This window comes from Paramormyrops kingsleyae, chromosome 3 (genome assembly GCF_048594095.1).
Source record: "Paramormyrops kingsleyae isolate MSU_618 chromosome 3, PKINGS_0.4, whole genome shotgun sequence".
Taxonomy (NCBI): Eukaryota; Metazoa; Chordata; class Actinopteri; order Osteoglossiformes; family Mormyridae; genus Paramormyrops; species Paramormyrops kingsleyae.
Window position 1 is genome coordinate 6,074,449 of NC_132799.1, and position 23,809 is coordinate 6,098,257.

The 23,809-nt window shown below is 51.8% G+C and overlaps 1 protein-coding gene across 1 annotated transcript; it reads right to left on the minus strand.

Moving 5' to 3' along the window:
• Positions 1-23,370, minus strand: jag1b (jagged canonical Notch ligand 1b). The gene is made up of 26 exons (XM_072709490.1): positions 23,012-23,370; positions 22,334-22,639; positions 15,520-15,577; positions 13,129-13,380; positions 12,600-12,660; positions 10,593-10,723; positions 10,311-10,430; positions 9,454-9,567; positions 9,187-9,300; positions 8,563-8,676; positions 8,072-8,118; positions 7,435-7,608; positions 7,186-7,336; positions 6,534-6,698; positions 6,159-6,272; positions 5,953-6,066; positions 5,750-5,863; positions 5,544-5,660; positions 5,033-5,060; positions 4,869-4,954; positions 4,333-4,446; positions 4,061-4,170; positions 3,742-3,981; positions 3,118-3,249; positions 2,842-2,992; positions 1-1,872 (listed from the first exon to the last, which is right to left on the minus strand). The coding sequence occupies exons 1-26, from the start codon at positions 23,081-23,083 to the stop codon at positions 1,415-1,417; spliced, it is 3,657 nt and encodes a 1,218-aa protein (XP_072565591.1). The 5' UTR covers positions 23,084-23,370; the 3' UTR covers positions 1-1,414.
• Between the last annotated feature and the right edge of the window lie 439 nt (positions 23,371-23,809).

Sequence of the window (23,809 nt, forward strand, 5' to 3'; positions counted from 1 at the left end):
TTTTCATACAAAATATTTAATAAATACAACTTTTTAAAAAATTGCCAGGTACAACACCTCAAAAGTCTGTCCTCAAGTCTGACGGCGAAGTCCAAAGTACACTCTCCAGGGATAACGAAAATGAACATGCTTTTCAAAGCCTCGAAAAAACGGAAAACTGCGGACAGCAAAAGCACAAACTCCTGTTATTGGAGGTGGGGCCTTTGCGTCCCCCTTTCTGCAGCTTCCCTGATGCCTTCCTACCGTTCAAGTATTCAGAGGCTAGCTTCTCACGCTATGCTAAATCATAGCATGTATACATTGAGAGATTTGTCCCAAAGGTTCGTTTTGTTTTTTTTTTATCACATACTACATAGGCAAATTTGTCGTTATCCTCTGGTCATTATAAAGCCTTTGCTCTCATTTTTGTCCTTATAACCATTACGGTAGCCCCCCATGTTTGGCAAAAAACTAAGCAGCAAGACGATATGCACCCACCTCCCCCCCCCCCCCCCTTTTCTAGCGCGCCTTAATTAAAGATGTCCTGGCAGAAAAGGATACTTCTGAACTCGTTACGCCTGACATTTGTACAAAACATTCTTTTTTTTATAGGCACAAAAATGCCCAATCTATTGTTAAAAAATAAACTATTCTTTCTAGAGCACTTCAGATTTTGGCATTTATGAAACACGGAACAATTGTCACCAAAAATATAGAAAGTCGTCAAAACCTTCAAATCTAGACGATACGTTTAAATAGAAAGGGAATGGCGTCTTAAGGCTCCTGATTATTAAGTTAATAAATCAAATATACACAATGATTAATTAAAAAAATGTACATATCTATACAGTGTTCTAAATTGACACTTTAAATTCTTCATTTTGACAGCGACCGCTGACATCGACCCAGCCCTCCCCAAGAATTAAAAATAAAAATAATAAATAATAAAACTTTTCTTTTTGACATCGTTGTGGTACGGAGCTGCAAAGGCACTTTCAAATACAGAACTAGTTGCCTCAAAAACCACCGCGATCCAACTGCCCTGTTTGCTGCTTTTGTGTGTTGTATTCTTAAAAAATAATAATACTTAAGACCATTTTTGCAAACTTTTGGATTGTGATTTAAGGAAATCCTCGGACGGAGCCCACGATTACCGTCCAGGCGTCCGGGGAGGAGGGGGGGTGGTGGTGTTTAATACGCAGGGCTTCTGGATCTAGTTCTGCATAGGTGTGACATGCAGCACCTGGTTCTCCCCAGTTAACCACAGACACTGCCAGTGTGAGTCAACTTGTCGAGACTTAAATTAACATAGGGATTCTATGTAAATAATAACCTTTGAGTCAAAATATGACAACAGTTTAAGGACTACGAACTCATAGCCCCGCCCCCCGCCCACCCCAACCCCACCCGGTTGCATGGCAACCCCACATTTCTGCTATACAATATATTCCATTCGGTTCAGACTGTGTGCCGTTTCCAAGTTTCTGTTGTCCTGTTTGTTTGTCCAGTTTGGGTTCTTGGTGGGCGTGGCCTTGTCCTCCCTGTCGACGAGCGTGTAGACGGGCTGCTTGGCAAATCGAGCCCGTTGCAGGTGCTTCTCCATCTCCTCCTCCTCGGCCTCCGTGTTCTGTGTCCTGATTTTGGCGATGATGGTGTTTTTGCCGCCGTAGTCCTTGGCGCCGGGTGCCACGTGCTTCTCGATGGGGTTCTTGATCTGGTTGAGCTGCTCGCGCACGTTGTTGGTGGCTCCGCCCTCGGCCGGCGCCGTCCCTGCCGGGCCGCCGTGGCTGCCCTGCTTCTGCCGCTGCCGCCGCAAGCACCAGAGGAACGCCACCACCAGGGCCAGGATCCAAATCACGATGAACACTGAGCTCAGCAGCGGGACCAGGTAGTCTGAGCGGGGGGGGGGGGGGGGGGTTGAAGAAAGATGCCCGACGTTGATTAAAAATAACAAAAAGTCTAATAAAAACTGAAATAGATACCATCTTAAATTTCCTTAATCTTACTTTGGAGATTGATTCTATCTTTATGTCTCTCTGTATGTCTGTCTACAGTCAAGTAACTGGCTTCCATAACAATGCAGAAGTTATCACACAAATGAAGGAATGATTCTTCACCGTGCTGGACAGGCTTTTGTTATGGATTATCGGTGACGGTGTGTCAGAAAGGCGCGTTATGGGGTCTGACTGCGCTATGGGTGGGGGGGCCCACAAAACCCCCCCCCCCCCACCGCCGCCGGGCTCCTGTAAAAAGCCTGTTACAGTCTCTAAGGGTCCACACCCGGTTGTGAAGCAGGAAAATAATCGTGTCGGAATCGCTCCCATGGATCGCAAAGCGAGCCCCGATTCCCACTTACAGCCCCCCCCCCCAGGCTCCTGTACCGCATCCTCAGCAGTCAAGTCACGGCATGAGCACGTTTTTTCTATACGGGACAAAGACGGAAGTGATTCCCAAAAATAACAGAGGGAGCGCTAATGTGTGATATGGGGGGGGGGGGGGGGTTAGGGGGATGCTCCTAAGCCAATCAGCTCTTGGCACCGGCAAAAAAAAAAAACAATCCTCAGTATTACAGAGACACAGACAACCATAAATTTGACCCCAGTACAAGTACAACTCATTTAATTGTGTGGTTTTCACAAGGAGTTGGGAGTAGGACCCCCACCCCCCAACTGCGCCCCACCCCCTCCGTCCCAGACACCCATGCTGGAATTTTCCATGGTACCTGACACTCACAGTTCTGGAGATGACAGCTCTATGTGGAGACTGGGGTCCAAAGATCCCACCCCCTTCATGCCAGCTCATGCCTCTCGCGCAGCCACCACCCCCACACATACACATCCCCCTGTGAATATGCAGCCTCACCGGTTTTGATCAGGGGGGGCCGTTGCTGTACTCGCACCCCAGCTATGGCCGCCACAATGGTACTGTTTCCGCTGCGCTTGCTGACCAGGTCGATGATATTGTCGGTGATCGCCTTCACGGAAAACGTGTCTGATCTGCGCTCATCTGTGGACTGAGACAGAAGGCGGCGCATTAAAGAGGGCCGATCCGGCTGCAGTATTGGGATCGGCACGCGCGCGGGGGCGCGGGGGTGGGGGGTACACACTATGGCTACGTGGGGGGGGGGGGGGTACACACTATGGCTACGTGGATCTCATTGCTGGCACTCAGGGACGGCTTGCACGTGATGAACACCGCATGGTCTGCCGAGAAGTTCCTTGCCACATAGAGGCGCCGCAGCCCCCCGCAGATGTGCCCCACAGTTACGCCCTGGGAGACGGAAGAGAACATGTCAGTGGAAGATTCCAGAATCCATAGGATCTCCACGCTTTTCGAGTTTTTTTTTACTGCTTCAAGAGACGCAGGAGCGCGTTCAGGATTTTTTAAGGTGGGAGGCATTCCAGAGAGGCCGTCCATATCATTGGCCAGTGTTATGTTTTGAGTTGGTGAGTGACGTTAAGGGGGTTCTGGGGGCCAATCAGCTTCCAGCTGGGGCTGGTGGCCCCGCCCCCCTGTATACACCCCTACAGAGAAGAGCCACAAGCAAGCAAATCAGTCACTGTCCACTCTCACAATAGAGGGAGGGAACATTTTCATTGGTTGGTATAAAGTTTACAGTTTGAACTCAGGTTAACTTCACGTAAGGTTTGATGTATTGCATTGTTTTGGGCTAAGTGCTTTGGATAATTGCTCAGGAATTCTTCGGGGTGGGGGCAAATGCGAAGCGGATCAGAGTCTTTTGACGGCGCGAACAACGCTCACCTGCGGCATGTTCTCCTTGTTGAAAGTGAAGGTGATGTAGTTGCAGCTGGTCTCCAGGAGGGAGGTTCCGGCGTGGCATTGGGCCTGGAGGGGCAGCCCGTCTGTGGGCCAGCACTCCCCCTGCCCGGGACACGGCTTCACAAAGCAGTGGTCCTCCTTAATGGGCAGGCAGGTCTGACCAGGGCTGCACTCCCCCGGGCCTTTCCCATTCACCTGACACGACTTGGGGCCGCACCACATCTGTTGGCCACAGGGGGGAGCCTCAGACATCGGAGTGTCGGATGTGCTTAGGAGCGGACTGGGGGGGCGGGGTACACACCTTAGTGCAGGTGACCTTGCCGTTGTGACACTGGCAGATGTTGCAGTCCTCATCCCACCTGGTCCCGTCGGGTATCGCTCGGCTACCAATGACGCAGTGCTGGCCAGTGACTGCAACAAAGAGGGGGGTATCTGTGATGCCGCTGGCAAACCCAGTCTCCTCTCGGGAAATTTACAGCCCGCCACCCTTTTCCGAATTAGTGGGATTTTCCTGCTGGGGCCCCAGGTGCCCGGCTGGTCCCCTCATGCGCCACACGACGACTGCCACCTTACCCTCCTGGCACGTGGGCCCCGCCCTGCTGGCCGGGCACAGGCAGCGAAAGCTGTTTATCTCATCCACGCAGGTGGAGCCGTAGGCGCAGGGTGATGACTGGCACTCATTGATATCTGGACGAAAGCAGAAAAAAAATCCACCGTCAGGCATATGCATACAACCCCCCCCCCCGCCCCACCCCCAGTGCCCCGTTCATGGGACAGAGAGTGAGCACCTAACGAGTTATACTTGTATTGTTTCTCATTGAAACCGAATGTCAAGCAGTGAGGAGAAAAAAAAAAACTGTGTGTTTCTAATGACGGGCAACAGGGGGCCCCCATGCCCAAAGTTAGACTTCGTTAATTAATCAGTTAGTTCGTTTAGTTTTTCAGATCCTGAAGGAAACTGGAGTGAAGTAGCGTGAGACATTTCGAAAAGCTGTTTTCTCAGCTGAGGAGTGTAAGGTGGTGTGGGGGGGGGGTCTGAAATCAGTGCTTCCCTTAAGCTCTGACTAACAGCCAGTGGGTGCAGTGCATTCGAGGGGCGGGATGCTCACTTATGCGGCAGTCTGGGCCAGCGAAGCCAGGGCTGCACTCGCAGCGGTACCAGTTGTCCCCGTCCACACAGGTTCCATTGTTGTAGCTGTGGAAACGGTACCGGGGTTTGAAGGGAGTTGTTTACTAGAGCTCATCTCTGTCGAAGAACTTTAAAGGGACTTACCAAGGGTGTGGATTGCAGTCATTGGTATCTGCAAGATGGAAAATATTTCATTATTATTATTGTTCTAGGCTAAACACATAAACGCATGTAAGGAGGTCAGAAAGCAAGACGGCAGCGTGTCGGAGCTTGACTGCACAGGCTGCCGCGCCCCGACGCATGCAGGTGCGACCCGGGGAAATGCTGCCAGCGTGTGTCCTGAGACGCGCGGCGCTGGGGAGAAATGCGACCTCAGTACCGGGAAGCGGGAGAACGGGCCTTGTTTTCTGCTGAGGTTAGGAATGCCGAGCTGGGGGGGGGGGGGGGGTGAGGGCTCAACAGCTGTTTTCACTTTTCTGATTTTTATTTTCATATTTTTTTATTATTATTTTCTCTCCAGATCAGCTTCGGATTGACGCCAGGAGGCGAGAGCCTGAGGGCATGAGAGGTTCTGCTCCGATGGCGTCGTCTCCCATTCCCACTCCTGCCCCGTTACCTAAAACCTGATGGGGTGGGGGGGGGAAGTGACACTCACTCTGGGTGCAGGTGGGCCCCTCCCAGCCCTCCTTGCAGACACAGGTGAAGGCGTCGCCATTGACGATGCAGGTGGCCCCGTTCTCACAGGGGCTGGGGAGGCAGCTGCTGTTGGTGGCTGCAGAGCAGTGCAGAATCCATCAATAACATCTCCCCCCACATGTAAAAGGACACTCCCCCCCCCCCCAGTTCATCCGGGGGTCTCACCTGAGTTACACGAGGTGCCCTCCCAGCCGGGAGCACATATGCACTTGAAGGTGTCGCCCTCGTCGTTGCAGGTTCCCCCGTTCTTGCAGGTTGCTGCATCACACTGACTTTCACCTGAAAGGGGGGTGTAAGTCACATGACGGTCACATGACCGGCCTGCAGCGTACACCTCCATGTACACACACACGCACTGTGGCACTCACGTGAGTGACAGGTCTTCCCTTTCCAGCCGTTTCTGCACTCGCAGTAGAAGTCGTTCACCAGGTCCCTGCACGTCCCCCTGTTGTGACACGGCTTCACTCGGCAGTCGTCGATATCTGATAGGGTGGCGGTAAACAAATGATGGTGATTGGTTGTTTGCATTTAGGCTCTGCCCCCCACTGCGTTCGATTGGTTGGGAAACACTCACTGATCTCGCACTGGCGGCCCTCCCAGCCGTCGCTGCAGATGCACTGGTAGCCACTGACCTTGTCGATGCACGTGCCCCCATTGCGACACGGGTTGCTCTCGCAGTCGTTGATGTCTGCAGACAGAAGGGGGGAGGGGGGGTGAGATAGATGTGACGGGGGCTGGATGCATGCCCAGATATGTACGGGTTCCCCCTCCCAGAAAAGTGCTTCCTTTACTCCTATGAAAAACGACATGCTTCTCTTACGCCACTGAGGCAATAAGGTGAGTCAGCACCCTGCTTGGGTGTAACCACGTAGTGGCAAGTTTAAAGGTTCAACAAAACAAAATTATCCAAAGGTACAACAGAGATTTCCCCCGACCCTTAGATCCTTACTCTCATGGCAGTAGGTGCCAGTGAAGCCCTCCTGGCACTCGCAGCTGAACTGGCCCCCAGGCTGGCTGCGGCAGCGGCCGTGGGGGCCGCACACGTTGGAGGAGATGTAGCGCACCCCATCCGGGGTGCTGTTGGAGGGCACTGCAACCGTGCAGCTGTCAATCACTGGGGGGAGGGGGAGGCAGGGGCAGTGTTACGGCGCAGGTGAGACAAGTGGACATCTGCAGAACCTAATATATGTCAAGCAGTGGTGGCCGAATATGGGATGTGACCTCCAGCCGTCTGTAGTTTGCCTAAATTCTTCTACTGCACTTTTAATGATTTTCTTATTTAAAAAAATGAGCCTACAATAGGTTTTTCTTCTTGTGTAATTGTTGGAGAAGGTGGGGGGGGGGGCATGGCCCCCGCCAAGCAGAGGGCGGCCCTGGCACGATCTGTGGCTCTGTGGCCACTTTGACCTCTGGCCACTGCAGAGCAGCGCAGTGAAGGAAAAACCGCAGTGATTAATCAGGGGAACACACACTGCGCGGGCTTTAGGCTGGGGGGTGGGGGGGGGGGGACATGAAACGAATGCCGCTGCTAACGAGCCCCCAGAGTGGCTGGGGAGGGGGTGCACAAATTGGGCTACAGAGATGCAGGAAGAACGCCTCACCCTGGCAGGACGTGGTACGACAGTGGTCCTTCAGATGGGAGCAGTTCTTGCCCTCGTAGTCCTCGGGGCACTTGCAGAAGTAATCCGAGGCGAGGTTGAAGCACTGAGCGCCGCTCTGGCAGGGGTTTGGCTCGCAGTAATCTATATCAAGCTGGGGAAGAACGGGACGATTCAGAGCAGATAGACGCGGAACATGGAAATGGGTGGTCCTGTAGGGGGCGACAGAGAGCGGATTTGAGCGGGTCTCACCAGGCACAGGTTGCCAGAGAAGCCAGCTGGGCAGAGGCACTGGAAGCCGCCGACGTCGTCCCGGCAACGGCCGCCGTTGAGGCAGGGGGCGCTGGCGCACTCGTCAATGTCCACCTCGCAGTGCTCCCCGGTGTAGCCCGCTGGACAGATGCAGCGGTAGCCATTAACCAGGTCCTGGGGGGGGGGACAAGACGACGGATGGGAGGGTGCGGGACTGCAGGGGAGGGGGGTGAATGCTGCCGCGTGACGTCAGGATACTGAAAGGTCGGGGGGGGGGTGAAAAAAAAGGGCGCGACTGCAAAATAATTAGCAAAGATTTTCCTGGCAGGAGCCCAGGACAGGACTGTATTGTTGTGACTTCATCCCTTGCAGTTAAGCCCCCCCCCCCCCTTGCCCATTTTTTCCATGCCTGCTCGTTTCTCATTTATACAGGCTTCTAATGGGACGGGAGGGGGGTAAAATCTCTGCTTCACACTCATTAGATCATGTAAGATATGTTTGTGTTTGCTATTTTGAAATTGCTCATTAACGATGGATTCAGGAGGGGCAGGGCTAAGATGGTGCAGGGCTGGTAGGGGGGGGGGTGCTGGTAGGGGGGGGGGCTAGCGATTGGCGCAGCGATCTCATGCACACTTACCTTGCAGGATCCCCCGTTCTGACATTGTCCCTGACAGTCATCAATGTCTGCAAAGCATGGGACAATTCATATGAGTCACAACACAGGCCCCCTCCCAACCTGCACGCCCAGGATACACCTCTGAAATCGACTCTGTCTACCAAGCTACCCCCATACAGCCTTTGTCCAATTTCCTGCTGCACTTTCCCTTTAGATAAAGCCCCCCCCCCCCCCCCCAAAACCTGCCATGGGTTGGAAAAGAAAAGCGGGTCCTCGCAGCCCAGGCAAATTCACACGATTGTTAGAACCAGTGTTTATCAGAAGCTGACCCCCCCCCACATCAAAATGGACCAAAGGCTTGTGATAAAGACGCGTATTTCCATTCCAGACAGCCTACTCCCTCTCAGAAAATATCTGCTTCTTGGCTCAATGCTGCGGCTGGATCGTAATCTGAACACCCCCCCCCCCCCCCCCACCCCCACCAAAATTCCCAGAGTCATGGCTGCACTCACTGGTGTCACAGTTCTGTCCCGCCCAGCCGGGGATGCACTCGCAGAAGTATCCTCCAATCAGGTTGCGGCAGGAGTTGGCGTTGACACAGGGCCGGTTTTCGCATTCGTTGGCGTCTTTTTGCGGGTGGGGGTGGGGGGTGGAGGAAACACGGGGGCAGATGTTAGCGGAGGATAGGAAGGACCCGAGGGACGGCTTGAGCGTGGGGGCTGTTTCTCGGGGGGAAAGCGAGCCCTTTGGGGTGAACGCACACAGAAGGAGAGATGGAAACACCTCGCAGCCACAAACTGGCCTCTAGTGGCCCTGACTACACAAAGACTTCCACAGCCATGAGCTACAGGGGCGGCAGGGGGGAGCGTGTGAGGGTGCAGGTTCCTGGGTTAGGAGATTTCAGTGTGTGTGTGTGTGTGTGTGTGTGTGTGTGTGTGTGTGGGTGGGCGGGGGTCAGATCCAGGGCCTCCCCGCTACAGCACTGCTGTGGGTCTGCTGAGTGAGGAGGGGTTCCTGCTTTCCCCCTCCGGAACCTCTCCTGAGGTGAGGCCCACTTCCTGCCCCCCCTCCCCCCCCTCCTGACGCAGCATTCTGGCTGACTGGAGCTGACGAGGGGAGGGGAGGGGGGAGCTCACCAATCCGACAGGTCTTCCCGGTCCACTGCGGAGGGCAGGTACACTTGAACCCGTTGACCAGGTCCTGACAGGTGCCGCCATGACTGCAAGGGTTTGGATCGCACTCATCCACATCTGAAAGGAGGAGCCAAAGTATTCCAGTTAACTCGACAGCAGGGGGCGTGGCGGTGAAGGAACTGAGGTTTCGAGGAAAAAGAAATTCAAATGGCGAGTTATGTAATTACTGGTAATTTAATTAATTACAGTATTTGGTAGATGGGCTCTTACCAATGGTGCAGGTGGCACCTTTCCAACCAGGTGTGCACTGGCACTCGAACCCGGAGCTGGTCTCCTGGCAGGTCCCGCTGTTGGCACAGGGGCTGGACAGACAGGCGTGCTCCGCTGTATGTGTGTGCGGGGGGGAGTACAAGGAGATCAGGATCATGCCTTCAGTCCTACACCTAGCAGGAACCCCCCCCCCCGACCTCAGCACTGGTGAACTTGTGTGAACAAGAAAAAAAAAATCTCATGCCAAGGTAACCTAAGCAACAGAGTAGGTGGTAGGGGGGTAATAAATACCCCCCCCCCAGGATACATATCCCATCTTCTCATTTTCCTGCAGGAATTCCCATGCATCATCTGCATTCCTGTGACAGGCCATCAACTGGCCCCAGGGTATGTTACTGGCGGAGGGGAGGGTCACATCCTCTGCACGCTCCTGCCGCTTAGTGTGTCACATGGGGGTCGCCCCTTTTATAGGGAATTCCACGTGTCAGTGGTGAGTCAGTGACCATCAGGTGAGTTAGTGACTTTAGAGCGGTTCTCAATGAGGTCCTCGTCTCACGGGGACGACTCCGCCTGGCCAATACGCTCTCTTACAGCGGGGGTCTTGCCTGCCTCAGTGAGCATCATAAACCGGGTTCGACTATTAACACGCATTTTATTAACATGAACACTCAATAAGTGGACAGTTGGGATGTGATTTAAATGGTACGATTCTGTAAAATGTTGCACAGATGTTAAAGGTGTGAAATATAGGGTGTACAGATGCTCTGGGAGGGCAGCACATGCACACACACCTATAGTCTCGCAACTGGGGGGGGGCAAATAGGATGCAGCAGTGCCCCCCAGGCGGAGGTACGTACCCTTATCACAGTTGACCCCGGAGTAGCCTTCGCGACAGGAGCACTGGTACTTGTCCGGCCCCGTGTTGCTGCACGTGCCCCCATTCAGACAAGGCTGGTGGGTGCCGCAGTAATTCAGATCTGGTGGGGGGGGGGGGGGGGTGAAGGGTAGGAATTAAATTCAGCAAGGGTAAACACAGTACGGTTTCTGGAATTTGGAACCAGTGTGGCTAGGATGGGGAAGACGTGCTGGATGTGTGACACTGACGCATGGGGGGGGGGGGGGGGGGTAAGGAAGCCCACCTTTGTCGCACAGCTGGCCGCCCCAGTTGGTGTCACAGAGGCACTGCCAGGGCTCCACGCAGCCGCCGTAGACGCAGCCTGGGTGCGGGATGCACCTGTCGCAGTGCTGCCCTTGCCAGCCATACAGGCACCTGCGGGCGAGACACGCTCAGCTTTCCTGGGGGGGTTCGAGTCCCCCTTATTCCCCCCTCCCCCCATTCCTCCCCTTCTTTTTGTTAAGAGAAGGCAAACCTGGATACTACAACGACGATGCAGAATTTTTTTTTGACAAAGAAAACGATCCCTGTTGGAATTTGAGCGACGTGGAAGAGCGACAATAACGTAAAAAAAAAAAACGGAGTGAAAAACTAGAGTGTTAAACCACAAAACAAGAAGTGAGCGATTCCAGTGGAGCTGACGTTTGCGTGCAGCTCAGTGCTCTCCTGACACGACACGGCACGGCCAGCCTGCCCCCCCCCAAGGAGCCCCAGGGGCCCCAGCGGAGCTGTCCAGTGAGTGGGGATGGGGGCAGTGTACTCCTGCCAGTTTGTGTTTTTTTTTGTTTCGTCTTGTTTTGTAATTTTTTAATTTTGCTCCCCCAAATCCTACAAGATTTCCTTCTCCCGCTTCAGCCCCCCCGGCTTGGAAAGAGGAGCACCCCTTAGCCCTGACTGCTGACAACTTCCAGACCACAATAAAATGCATTAAAAAATCTCCCACTGATAGCTGCAGCCCTTAAAACGCAGAGTAATGAGATAGCAGGCCTGCCTTACGCCAAAGACACCAAAGGCTGCGGTTTGGGGGTCGGGGGGGGGGATTTGCCTAAAAAAAGCGCTCGATGGGAAAACTTTAGCACAGCAGAGAAGTGGTGATTCTAGGATTGTGACTGAAGTGGAGGGCTGCACACTTTCTGGTCACATGAACCCACACCCCCCTCCAACAAGGACCAAACATTTTTATCAGTATCAGTCTCTGAAATGTAAAAAGACAAAAGCAAATGTTTGCTTGCCAATAATAAGGGGGGGGGCTCCTGTGAGAGAGCTGTCCTCCACTCTGCCCCCCCCCCCCCCCCCGCCCTCCCCATGCCTTCCAAGGCGCCATCAAGCTCTCATCCCAGACCAGAGTCCGTGTGGGGGTCAAAGCAAAAAAGGGAAAGCTGTCTGTCCAAATCTGTGCCACGGGGGGGGGGGGGGGGGAGCGGGGAGCAGGCCCACCCCAACACCCCCTTGATACACATCTCAGGCCAAACACAGCACATCAAGTACAGATAGAGTTAAACACGAAGCTCAGATAAAACCAGCCCCATCGGGCTGCAAGTGCAGCAGAACACAGTCCAGTGAGCGCCTCGGCCCAGCCGTAACTGCAGGACACTGTCCAGTGAGCGCCTCGGCCCAGCCGTGACTGCAGAACACAGTCCAGTGAGCGCCTCGGCCCAGCCGTGACTGCAGAACACAGTCCAGTGAGCGCCTCGGCCCAGCCGTAACTGCAGGACACAGTCCAGTGAGTGCCTCGGCCCACCCGTAACTGCAGGACACAGTCCAGTGAGCGCCTTGGCCCAGCTGTGACTCCAGACTGCGTGCTAATTGGCTCTGAGGCCAGATCCGGGGAAGGCGGCTACACCCTGGGGCAGGGTGGGGGGGTGTTCTGGTTTCTATTGTTTCTTGCATGGGAGTAACATCAAAGCCATGCAGGGAAATGGAGGGTCTGTCAATGTCTTCTGACAGGATTCCGTCCACGCCATTAAGCTCTCAGCACCCTGGGGTTTTGGCGAGCTGGAGCAAAGGGGCACGCTAATCTTGCTTTCAAATATGTCTGTGTCCGTCCCATTTGTCGCTCTGGTTTGCCGTGTACAGTAATGCAGAGACGCTCAGATTCGGACACTTCGGAGTCCCGCATGGTGCTGGTTACGCCTGAGAGTAGGTACGCCTGACCGGGCTCCTCCACGCGCGTTAAATCTATGGCCCAAATTCATACAAAGCCCATGATCCCAGCCCCCTTCCCCAGTGCTGGTCCAGACGTGTCACTTACGTACAGCCTCCCGGTACTTTGCAGGACCCGTGCTCCGCACTGCAGCCCTGTCGACAGATCGCTAGAGTGGGAGAAGGAAAGAAGGAGAGAGACAGGGAGGAGGGGAGAGAGCAGAGCGAAGGAGAGAGACGGGGAGCAGAGGAGAGAGGGAGACACTCAGCATCAGTGTGCCACCAACCGGCCCCGAGCGCCCACCCCCCCTGCACCTCCACCCCCTTGGCAGACTTCTTCCCTCCCGCTGGAATGGTAAGAAGTCCTAAATTTATATGTGCAGTAACTGTCTGCTATGGTGTGGTCGGGCCTGGTGCTGTTCTGCTGCCCCAAATCCACCAGTTAGGCTCCAGACAATGAGCACCCATGACAGAGACCACCGATATGCAGAAAACATGTTGGGCCATGATGTCACAATGGGGTCAGAGGTCACCCGGGCAGTACTTGAATGCCTTGCATCCCTTCCACCTGCTCCCTAAATCATAAATTAACTCCTACAGCACAGCTTCCAAGCAAGGTGCACTGTTAAGCTCCACACCTTTGTTGCACTCGGGTCCGGACCAGCCCTCCAGGCAGGTCTTGTTGCCGTTGTTGTCACAGGTGTAATGCCCGAAGAACTCGTCCCGCGGCCGACAGAACTTGTTGCAGCCGAATCCGTAGTAGTGCTCATCGCAGGCGACCCGGATCTGGTACTCGAACTGGGCCACGGGCCCATTGTGCTTCAGGGTCTGCCAGTCTGGGCTGGGGTTGATCATGCCTGAGATGGACGTCCTCTCGATGACCTCGGAACCTGAGCAATCAGAGGGGAGATGGCAACGTCTGAGGCTAAGGGTCTCATTGGGTTACCTGGACGCCAATTAACTAGCATATGCCCAATCGTAGAATGTTTGAATCTAATAAACCCCGCCTCCTGTGTCCCAGCACTGTTGAACACAGTCAGCATGGGTTACGGATGGTGGATATTTGGTCCCATTGGCTGCCAGGCTCCCCTCCCACCTTCAGCAGCCACACCAGCAGTACCAATGTTCATAATAAGCTGCCCCTCCCCTCTGTATCACACCCAGGCAAGGGCCTTCCTGGAGCCCCTTAGGGTAAGTGACAGGACAGGCCTAGAAGGACTATGATGCCTGGCTCTCCTTCGGGACCTTATACTCTCAATGCGTTGTTACACCCGCCCCCCTACCCCACCCCAAAATCTAAACTCTTCACAATCAGGGACAATTCTATAATTCATACAGAGGAGGCAAACTCATCATTAGCCAATAATATGGTTTGAATTGATGAGTGACAGGGGAGGGGGCCAATCAGCTTTCAGCTGGGACCAGTGCCCCTGTGGTCCCACCCCTGCTGGCAGGCGTGAAGATAGAGAAGAGAGGAAGGAGCCTCATGCAGCCAGGTCTGGGGGGTGGAGAGAAACACAGGGAGATAATGATGTTTCACGTTAGTCAGGAATGCCGAGGTCCTCTGCGGCATTTCGCTGTTGGGCTGCGGTGTGTGGCTGGGGCAATGTTGCGAGCTCATATGACCTGCCGCCGCGGGCACCTGACCAACCGTGGGCTTGAGGCGTGCTGTTTAACAGACGGAATATTCCAGGCCTTGCTGTGAAATCTCAGGAAATCGGCAGAGCGGGTTAGGGGTCGTCTGCTAAAAAGACTGACTCTGCGAGCGACAGATCCGGTCAGAGTAAGGCCTGCAGGGCACGGCGGTCGGGCTGCGATGCAAATGTTTCGCAACGCCGTGTCGGCGTCACGCTGGCATCATGCCAGTAGGAGGAGCCATGGAGCCACCCCGTTTCGCCACTCTAGGTAAACAAAGTATGGCGGACTCTGGGCTTCCATCTCCCCGCCGGACAGCCCTCACTGCGGCTTTAGATCGACTTTGTCTCCCTTAACCGTGCAACAGAGGGTTAAAGGAGGGGAAAAAAATCAGAGTCAATATTTGACCAATCCGTGGTACGCTTATCTTTACAGACAGGAAGCGAGAACGAGCTGAAAGGAACGACCTTTGACCTCGCCGTAACCCAGACTGCACAATTGTTTTCTATATCTACATCAGAATCCGTGATGTGGCTTTTCCCTGCTGCAGTGTTGGTGGTGGGGGGCTGGGAGGGGTGTTCTTTACAAGCCAGGCCTGGGGGGGTGGGGGTTCACTGCACGCTGCCAGTTTTGACGCCATGTGCCTAATGGCCTGTCTTGAAAGGGTGTCATAGGCACACTGCCTGCTGAACTCGCTCCGGCCCGCCCTGCCCCCATCCCTGCCCCCATCTCGCCAGTCCCCGCCCTACAGGTCCCACATCCCGCCCGCAGGTCTGTCTAGGCACGGATCTTTATCCTGGCGACAGACCCGGACATGAGTCTGTGTGTGCGTGTGGGTACAGACTGGGTCCTATTCACACGCATAACCGCGCTTCACGGATCAGGTAACCCCATCGCGTGACCCCCCCCAACCTCACCTGCTATTAGTCATCAAGTATATAAAAACATTTTCATAGGTATACGACCCCATATGCCCCCCCCCCACGCCCCCCATGTCCCCCAATCCCTGATCCGCCTGCACCCTGCTTACTCTCTCTCTGTCAGGAGCACCTGTCAGTCTATCAGCATGCTCTGAGATCTTTAGAGCAGCATGCTCTGGCCTCCAACCCGGGGGGGGGGGGGGGGAGTGGGGTGAACTTCCATTTTCCATTTCTATCTTTGACCTGAAAGGCTCAGTATGCCAATCTCAGCTTCCCCCCCCCCCCCAACACCTCTGGGACCCACATATCAGTTCCTGTAGTCGATTTGGTTCTATGTTACACAAAAAATGTCCGTCTGCCCACTGCACCCCTCTGACCAGCCTTACACACTAAATCTCTGTGTGGAGAAGAGGTGTCCCCGTTACCCGGAATCAGCCACAGTCTTGGGGGGGGGGGGGGTGTAGTGATACTTACTGCTTCCACTACTGCTGTTAGTCCAGTCCAGGGCTTCCAAAATCAATGTGTAGGCCCTCTGAGGAAGACAGGAAACACAGGAGCAATCGGTTAATCAGGCGGTGGAGATACACAAGTTCACAGAGCTGCGCAGTGAAGAGGATCACTCAGGCCCGGAAGATTTACACCATTAAACTGATTACTCTGCCTCCCTGATTATTGGCACTGAGGCCACTGGATCCTGGGATGAGTCCAAGATCAAAGTAAAAGATCTTAGTAAACAGCTTCAATCACTGTCATATGCAGTAGGACTATATCTGTTGCAAAATTTCCATGTCAGACGCTCCCAGGTGAATTTTGCGTGCCTCAGATGACAGCTAATTCTACATAAATCGCTGTGTTGTTGCCGGGGGAAACATGTTGCTGTGTACGGTAAACCGTACATCTCCATGACACCTTTAAGACGCGTCTTATCAGAAACAAAAGATAAAAATCTTTATGAAGATATTAAACATTGCCAGACACAGTGACGTAACAGCGCTAAAACTGAAAACGACGTCTTAGATCCTTTGGAACAACTGAAAAGCAAAAAACTACATATTTTGGATTTTACTTCATTCCATCATTCCTTCCTTCATTTGCCATCATTGCCTCCCTCCATTCCAGGTCAATTTCAGCACATCACTCAGCCTAACCCACAATGGCAGTGCTTCATTCAGGAACCGCCAGGAACAGGAGTCCCAGACAGGAGTCTCAGACCGGAATCCCGAACAGACAGGATTCCCGGACAAGAGTCCCAGACAGGAGTCTCAGACCGGAATCCCGAACAGACAGGATTCCCGGACAAGAGTCCCAGACAAGAATACCAAATAGGAGTGCCGAACAGGAATTCAAAATGGGAGTCCCAGACAGGAGTCCTTAACAGGAGTCCCGAACTGGAGTCCCAGACAGGAGTCCCGAACTGGAGTCCCAGACAGGAGTCCCGAACTGGAGTCACAGACAGGAGTCCCCTCCCAGCAGGCAGCAGAGCAGGTGTTTGCCATGAAGGTAACTCCTGTTATTGTTTTGGGCCTCCAGGATTCCTATCTTCACACACCCCTGCTCACCTCCCCGCGCTCGGGTGCCAAGGAAAGTCGAAAGGTTTGATAACGCCTGATTTTTTGGCAGCGCGCACCACGACTATCGATTTTGGCACATTGTCGGGGGAGGAGATCTTTAAGGAAATGTCCCTGGAGAGTGAATTCTGAGAAACAAAAGCCATGGGCACAATTAAAAAACAACGTCAAAATGTTTTCTTCGCTGTCAGTCTGTTTGTCAGTTATATCGGAACGGGATTGAGAATCATTAATTAGCTCTCTGGCTAATGCAGCTGTGAGCATGTGCATGTGTCTTTGTGTGTGAGGAATGTGACCGTGTGTAGGTGTGTGAAAACAAATGATTTCACCAAATAATTTCACCGTTGGGCCCTTGAGCAAGGTGCTTCACCCTCAGGGACTGTCTGGTCCTGCTTTCTCAAAACAAAACAAAAAAAGCACATTGCTTTGTATAAAAGCATTTGCTAAATGAGTAAAAACATATGCATTCATGTGCTATGTTGTGAGTGCCATGATAGGTCAGGCCACTGGGGGCGCTCTTTATCTCCTGTCCTCTTAGAAACGCTTTGTCCCTCCTCAGGCCGCCGAGGCTCTCACCAGTATCAGGTGACGGGTAGAGGGGGGGGGGGGGTCGTGCTTTTGGTGTGTGTCGAGCTCTGCCCTGGGCAATTTCGGCCCACCTACTCGTCACATTTTACGCTGACCCCACTAGCGGTGGAATTCTCCAGAATACGCAGCGGAGGAGCCACATGTGACCGTGGCGAGGATCCTGCCTGATCCTGATCCTGATCCCAGGTCTCTGGTTAAAATTATCCAAGAGACCCAAATCACTCCCAACTGTCAAATACCAGGAATTGGGAATCCTTAGAGGGAAAACCTCCAACGTACCTATCTTTGCTTCTCCAGTACGATAAAGTTTTGGAAAAGATAAACAAATCCCAGCTGTCATTGCGTCTCCCCCTGCCGGCGTTAATGCCTCTCCTGCACATCTTCCCGGCCCCCACTTCCTGAGCTGGAAAGCAGCCCGGACACAACCCTGACTCCCGTGAGGACGGTGTGGTTTCCCCGCACCGGTAACTGTGGGAAAGCGCAAATGAGAGCGAGCTCGTTGGGCAAGCCCGAACACAGCCGGCAGCGAGGGCCTGTGTCCGGAGAGGCAGCCCGCATGTCCCACACCTGGGGAGGGACGGCTGGCGCTCTCCCCCTCCCCCGGGTCGGCTCATGCCGCGTCTCACCGAGCGTTTCTTTATTCTTGCCTCTCAAACAGGCAATGTTAGGGCTGAGCTTGCGGCTTGATCCAATTAATCTCACCCCATAATTCACGATCTGGTTATCAGTGACGATGACCTTTCACCTGCCAGATTCACTTTTCCCAGGCTTCTGCTGAAGCCGTCAGTTGTTTGAACGTTTGCCAAACCAAGCCTGAGCATCTCTAACGGGGGCTAACAATGGCTTCTGCCGCTCCCAGTGAACTCTGGAGAATGCCCTCCCACCCCCCACCAGAACAGGAGACAGGCCATGTTTTTTAACATGTGCACTTTTGTCTTATAACCCCTAACGGGGTGCCCACAGTAAACAGGCATTTTTACACGCATTCTTTCTGTCTTCATAAAATGCAAGCGAGACGTACAGTATTATTACAGCACAGCAGCACAGAAAGGCCCTTAAAGGCCCCTCCCCCAATGAGGCTCCATTCACCTGAATACCTGATCTCTAACAGGAAGGGCTGAGTGACCTTTGCCTTCAGAGGAACGGGAGGTACAGCCCCATTTGCCGCGAGGCGTCTGTGGAAAACTGGGAAGAGATTAGAGCAGCCAGCTCATACTTATGTCTGTCTCAGACTTCCCAAAGAGGCTGGGGGGTGGGGGGGGGGCTGTCATGATAGCAGACCTCTGGACACTCATCTGCCTGCCCCCGGCGGACCACTAAGATGCCCCCATCTCAGTAAACCCCAGGAGTCTTGTGGCAAAGTGCGTAAAACTCTATTTATGATCACTTCACTCATCTCAGGCCCTGGGGGGGAAGTAGAATATCCCCCCCAAATTGATTTTGTTAACTAAAGATCTCAGACTGCCCACTTAAATCCAGAACATCTGTGTCGGCCAGAATGAACCCCAGCGTGTCAAGCTAGAGGTAGGATGTCCTTCCAGTCAAGTCTGCAGCAGCAACAAATTTGCTTTTTGAAACTCCACACAGAAAAACAATTAAGCTTGTTCCATAACAACCTCTTTCCTGTTTCAATTTGGGCTTAACTGCAAACATCCCAGGCTGTCACAAGGAACCAACATGTCACTGTCACTGCTTAAGGCCTGTTCCCTGACTGTCCATCACCCGCTCACTCCAGTTTAACAGAGGACACTGGAGAAGCACTGGTCTGTGCAGCTAACTGGGGAGACTGTGACCCTAACACACAACCTGGGCCTGAGTGGAGTAGGATCAGTTTGCCTCTGAGTCCATTTCTGCTGAGTCCACTGCCACTTCCTGTCACCCTGTCTGCTCAGGCATTATTGTTGGACAGCCTCATTATGCACCATAATCCTGGCCTCAGCCGGTCTGGGCTTGCCTTTGTTCCTGGTTAATGGTGCCCCAGTCTGGGTGGCCGCTTTCAAAAAATCTGGCAGCACAGAGCCAATACCTACCCCGAACCCCCCAGCCCCCCTCCCCAGCTCACACGTGCTGCTGGGCAACACCACAAGGGGGAGGGGGGCGGTTTATCCGTGCAGGAATTGGCATTGTAATGGACCCCTCACCTCGTAACATCTACCTGCCCCAAGAGACACAATAGGTGCTACGGGAGACCAGCTCAGGGAGAGAGGAATGCCTCAGGTCCGGTCAGGCGTGCTCCTTCACAAAGACCGTGCTTGAACAAGAAGGCTTTCTGCCTGGAGATCCCAGCAGGACTGAGAGGGTTGCTGTGACCTTTGATGAACCGATACCCAACCACACGCCTGCCTCAACAGTCAATCATCTTTCCTGCAGTGCAATGCGGGGGGGATACACTTTACCCAGAATCCTTTGGGTGATACCCAGGCCACAGTGGCATAAAGTTCCCAACCCTGAAACAGGAATAACTGCAAAGGTGTATTTGCATAACCTACAATGAGATCAAAACGTCTCATCAGGCAAAATCATTTACAAAGACCATTTGATGCTGATCACTAACATATTGGACTGAAGCATCACAAGTTTAATGACACAGCTAATGAGTGTACATACACCCAACCTCTACATGAGTATATATTTACATATATACATGTATAAATATCTCACATAAAAGCTCTAACGTCATTGCACTGTTGCATGTCTCACTAAACAGTGACCCAAGGTCTCACTGTCAGGACACTGCCAGTGTCTCCCAGCAACATTCCACTTTTCATCCAGGATGCCAACTAGCACCCAAAAACCCACTCAGAAACGTTCATTTCAGGTGTATTCTATCCTTCTGCTAGGTCATTACACAGCAAATAGGCTCTTATCGTATTATCCCATTTACTGACTGGTATCTCCAAATGCGTAAAGAACGAGGCGAGCCCAAGCGCCCGAATCTAATATGGCAGAGGAAAACTTTCACTGCTTCCTGGAAAGTGCTCTTCTGAACCGTCAAAATTAGTCCAGCTGCCGTCTCCCAGTGAGAGCGGCTGCTTTCGCTTTCGGAACGGCACACTTTTAGCGGCGGGCTTTGCGCTGAAATGTCTGCATGGGAAACGCATTAAAAGTTAAGTATGCGAGATGACAGCATCTGATTAACCTTGTCCTTTTGACGAACAACTCTTGGCGCAAATCTGCGGTGGTGATGGTGGCGGTGGTGGTGGGTAATTAAATAATTTTAAAACTAGTTACTAGGGATACATACAGTCTTTGAATAACATGACACCACTGCCAGGAATCTTGCTTTTCATCAGTTAATCCCTTCGATGGCTGCAATGGTAAATTAATTAATAATCCTGAACATAAATGCCTGTTTAAGTGCAGCCTTTCAATAAATATAATAGGGACCTTTAATTTAAACCACAATATTAGAAATTCATAAACCATGGGAACTTTTGCGGTTGAAAAGCGGGGGTAGGCGTATGTGGGGGTCTAAGTACGTATATAACATTACAAATGAGTTTGACACCGACATAAAGTTGTGACATGACAAATTCAATAGTCTATTTTTACTTCACGGCTGCGGCCGTGTGGTTAAGCTTAATGTAAGGACAGAACAAGGATTGGGGCCAGCTGCGAGTTCAGGGCTGTGTTTTGCTGACTTTTTTGCCGTCTAATCGGACAGAAAGTTATAGATTCAAAGTGCACGTTTGTGCGATTCTCGGCGGCACTGTATGTTAACTACAGCGAGCAGATAAGCCAGGTGTTTTATTGCCTCCATTACGGTCGTTTTGAAACAACTCCCTCAGTGTCTGATACCTTTGATAGGGAGCAAAAGAAAACATCCCCGAATACAATTTCACTGGCAAACGGATTGCCAGGCAGATCGGGGTCAAGCCTGCAGAAATATCGTAAAACATTAACCTCAGCCCTGCTCCAAAACCCAACCTCCCTTTAAAACCTTGTTTGAAATCCTGCGTGTTTGTTACCGTCTGCACGCTTAAAATAAAGAGCATTTCAAGGCATTAACAGTGATGATCACTAAATATTCAACACTTTCTTAGGCAAGTACATAGTTTCCTTCGTGTAACGTTACCCGTCCTCGGCAGGTGAATTGTGTAAACTTCTCCAGATTGTTTTATGCACCCCCTTTAAAAACTTAGTGCTCGGCATTTAAGCTGCAGCATAAATACCCGTTTATTATTGCGGGCATACATACACCCTAACGCTTTATTCTTGCGAGATAAACTTCGCACGGCCCCAGCACAGAAAATTCAAAAAAGACCGTCAAGACTACTGTGTTGAAAACAAAGAAAAATATCCCATTTAATAAACTACCAATACTGCAAGGCTGGATAATGCATGGAGTTACAAACGGGATAAATCTAGATAGAATGTTCATAATGCGGTGCTGGGAGACACGGATCTGGCCGCTGGCCGCTGTGGCATTTGGCCGAGCCCGCCAGTTACTTGACCCTCATTCTCTGCCCGTTCCTCGGCTCTGAAATACTACACACCATCGCAAAGTCTGAGACAACACCAGCTCGTACTCGTCTGACAATATTAACAGTTACGAACCCGGGGAAAAAAATCATCAAGAAAATGGCATCTAAACAGCGAGGAATGAGAGTGGCTCAATCAAATGCTTTTGCTTATGTCGCACAAGTGTTCAAGAAGAAAAGAAAATATTTGCAGTATTATGTGACATTTGGCTACGGAGCTTTGTATGCCAAGGACGGGGATAAATGTATAATGGACATGCAAAACCCTACTTGTGATTGCAATGACTGGCGCGGATATAAAAATATACAGGCTATTATACGGTAAGGCAGCGATCGTGAAAGTGGTTCATGACTTGCTCCCCGGACTTCTGTAACAACTTCTTGCCAAAAGAGCGCAGAAACAGCTTGACAGCGACGTGGACATCAAGCTGAGAGGATCTAGCTTGCAAATTTGTTTAGCACATTTAACCACATGACATTGAAAAGCCGCTTCCAAACCCTCGGATGGTCAGATGCTTATGAACAACTCGGCATGAACCACCACGTGGACTCACATGTGTGTCTGTTAAAATTCCATTATCGTGTAAAACACACAGAAATTTCAACAGAGCTTCAAATGCGTGTGGACTATACGTAAGACATCCCACTTACCGGCCACGCAAAACTGAAAGGCAATACAATCCTAGATTTCTCTTTCCTCATTGTGTTCTTCAAAGAAAATGTATTCCCTCCGATGACAGGCGTAGATCCAGTACCGAAGCTGCAAGGCCCGGCCGTCACAACCCTGGACTGGTATTCCTTGAGGCACACTTTAAAGTACGTGTCACACTCGTCCCTGGTGCACCTCTGATCCGATGCACTCCTAACGCCGCCACAGCACCGCCCGCTCAGCAGCTTCCCGTTCACGTTCTGCATGGACAGGATCTGCAACTCGAAGTGCCCTGATGCGTCCGACACCTGTTATAAAGAAAAGCAATTAACAGTGACAAGCGACAAAACAAGGTAAAAAATCTCAGTTGCAAACTTGAATAAAACACCTGGTATAAGCTGTGACTAATAACTGGCCAGCAATGCTGAGAACTGTCCTTAGGAAAAGGCTTTCCGGTGGATCAATGGAAAACTATCAACATTTTCTTCGCACTTAAATTATTAAAAATTAGACACCACCGTACAAAAAAACAAACAATGGCACCAATCAGGTACAGTCTGCGTTATAAATTACTCATTTTCATCTGATGTTCTCCAGTATGAGACCAAAAAACACGTAAGGATCCTATTTTTTTTTTTTACACAAGAGATCATTCGTATTAAAAATATCCACATAGCTACCTGTGTCCATAGGCAAAGCAAAAATGCATGAACGGAAAAAGTAGCAAAAACCGAACTCCGTCTTAAAATCATGCCTCCTTTTTGGTTCTGCCGCTCGCTTTGTAACTAGAAGTCTGGCCGACTCACGGCTCTAATATACTCCTCCGATCTGAACATGCACGGGTGGAGAAAAATACTTCTTGAAAAGATCAGAGATTTCAAATGCAAAGTACCCAAAGTACCCTGCCTCCTTTTCTCGTGGTTGTATTATTATTTGCGGGTGCAATTATCACCACTGTTTTTTATTGTTCTTTCCTAATCAGCTGCGAAACAATAATAGAGACGCTCTAAGAAAGCACCTTCTGCGAGCGACTGGCTGTTCCATCTATACAGCAAGTTCAGGGAGCTGGGGGCGGTAACGCGCGCGTCGTGTTAATATTCATGAGCAGAGGCGGCGCTGCGTCAAAGCCCCGCCCCCAGAATCCCCTTGCCTTGCAGTGCGGACACTGGACGAGCTTGTCGAGAACGGAAGACCGTGAAATTGTGAATGCGCCTGAAACGTTCATTATGATTCATTATTGTGGACTCTATCCCGGGCGTCTTGCCCCGTGACCGTTAACATACGTGTGTGTTTTCCACTTATCCGCTTTAGGGTAAATTCTTTGGCAAAAGGGTTTAAATACTTTTGACAAGTTAAACATGTTTCTTCCATAAGACTATTTAATATACAACTGCACTAGGTTCTTCCCCAGTACATGCAATGCAGTTTAATAATCGCAAACAATATGTGACAGTAATACTATCAGGGACAAAAATATG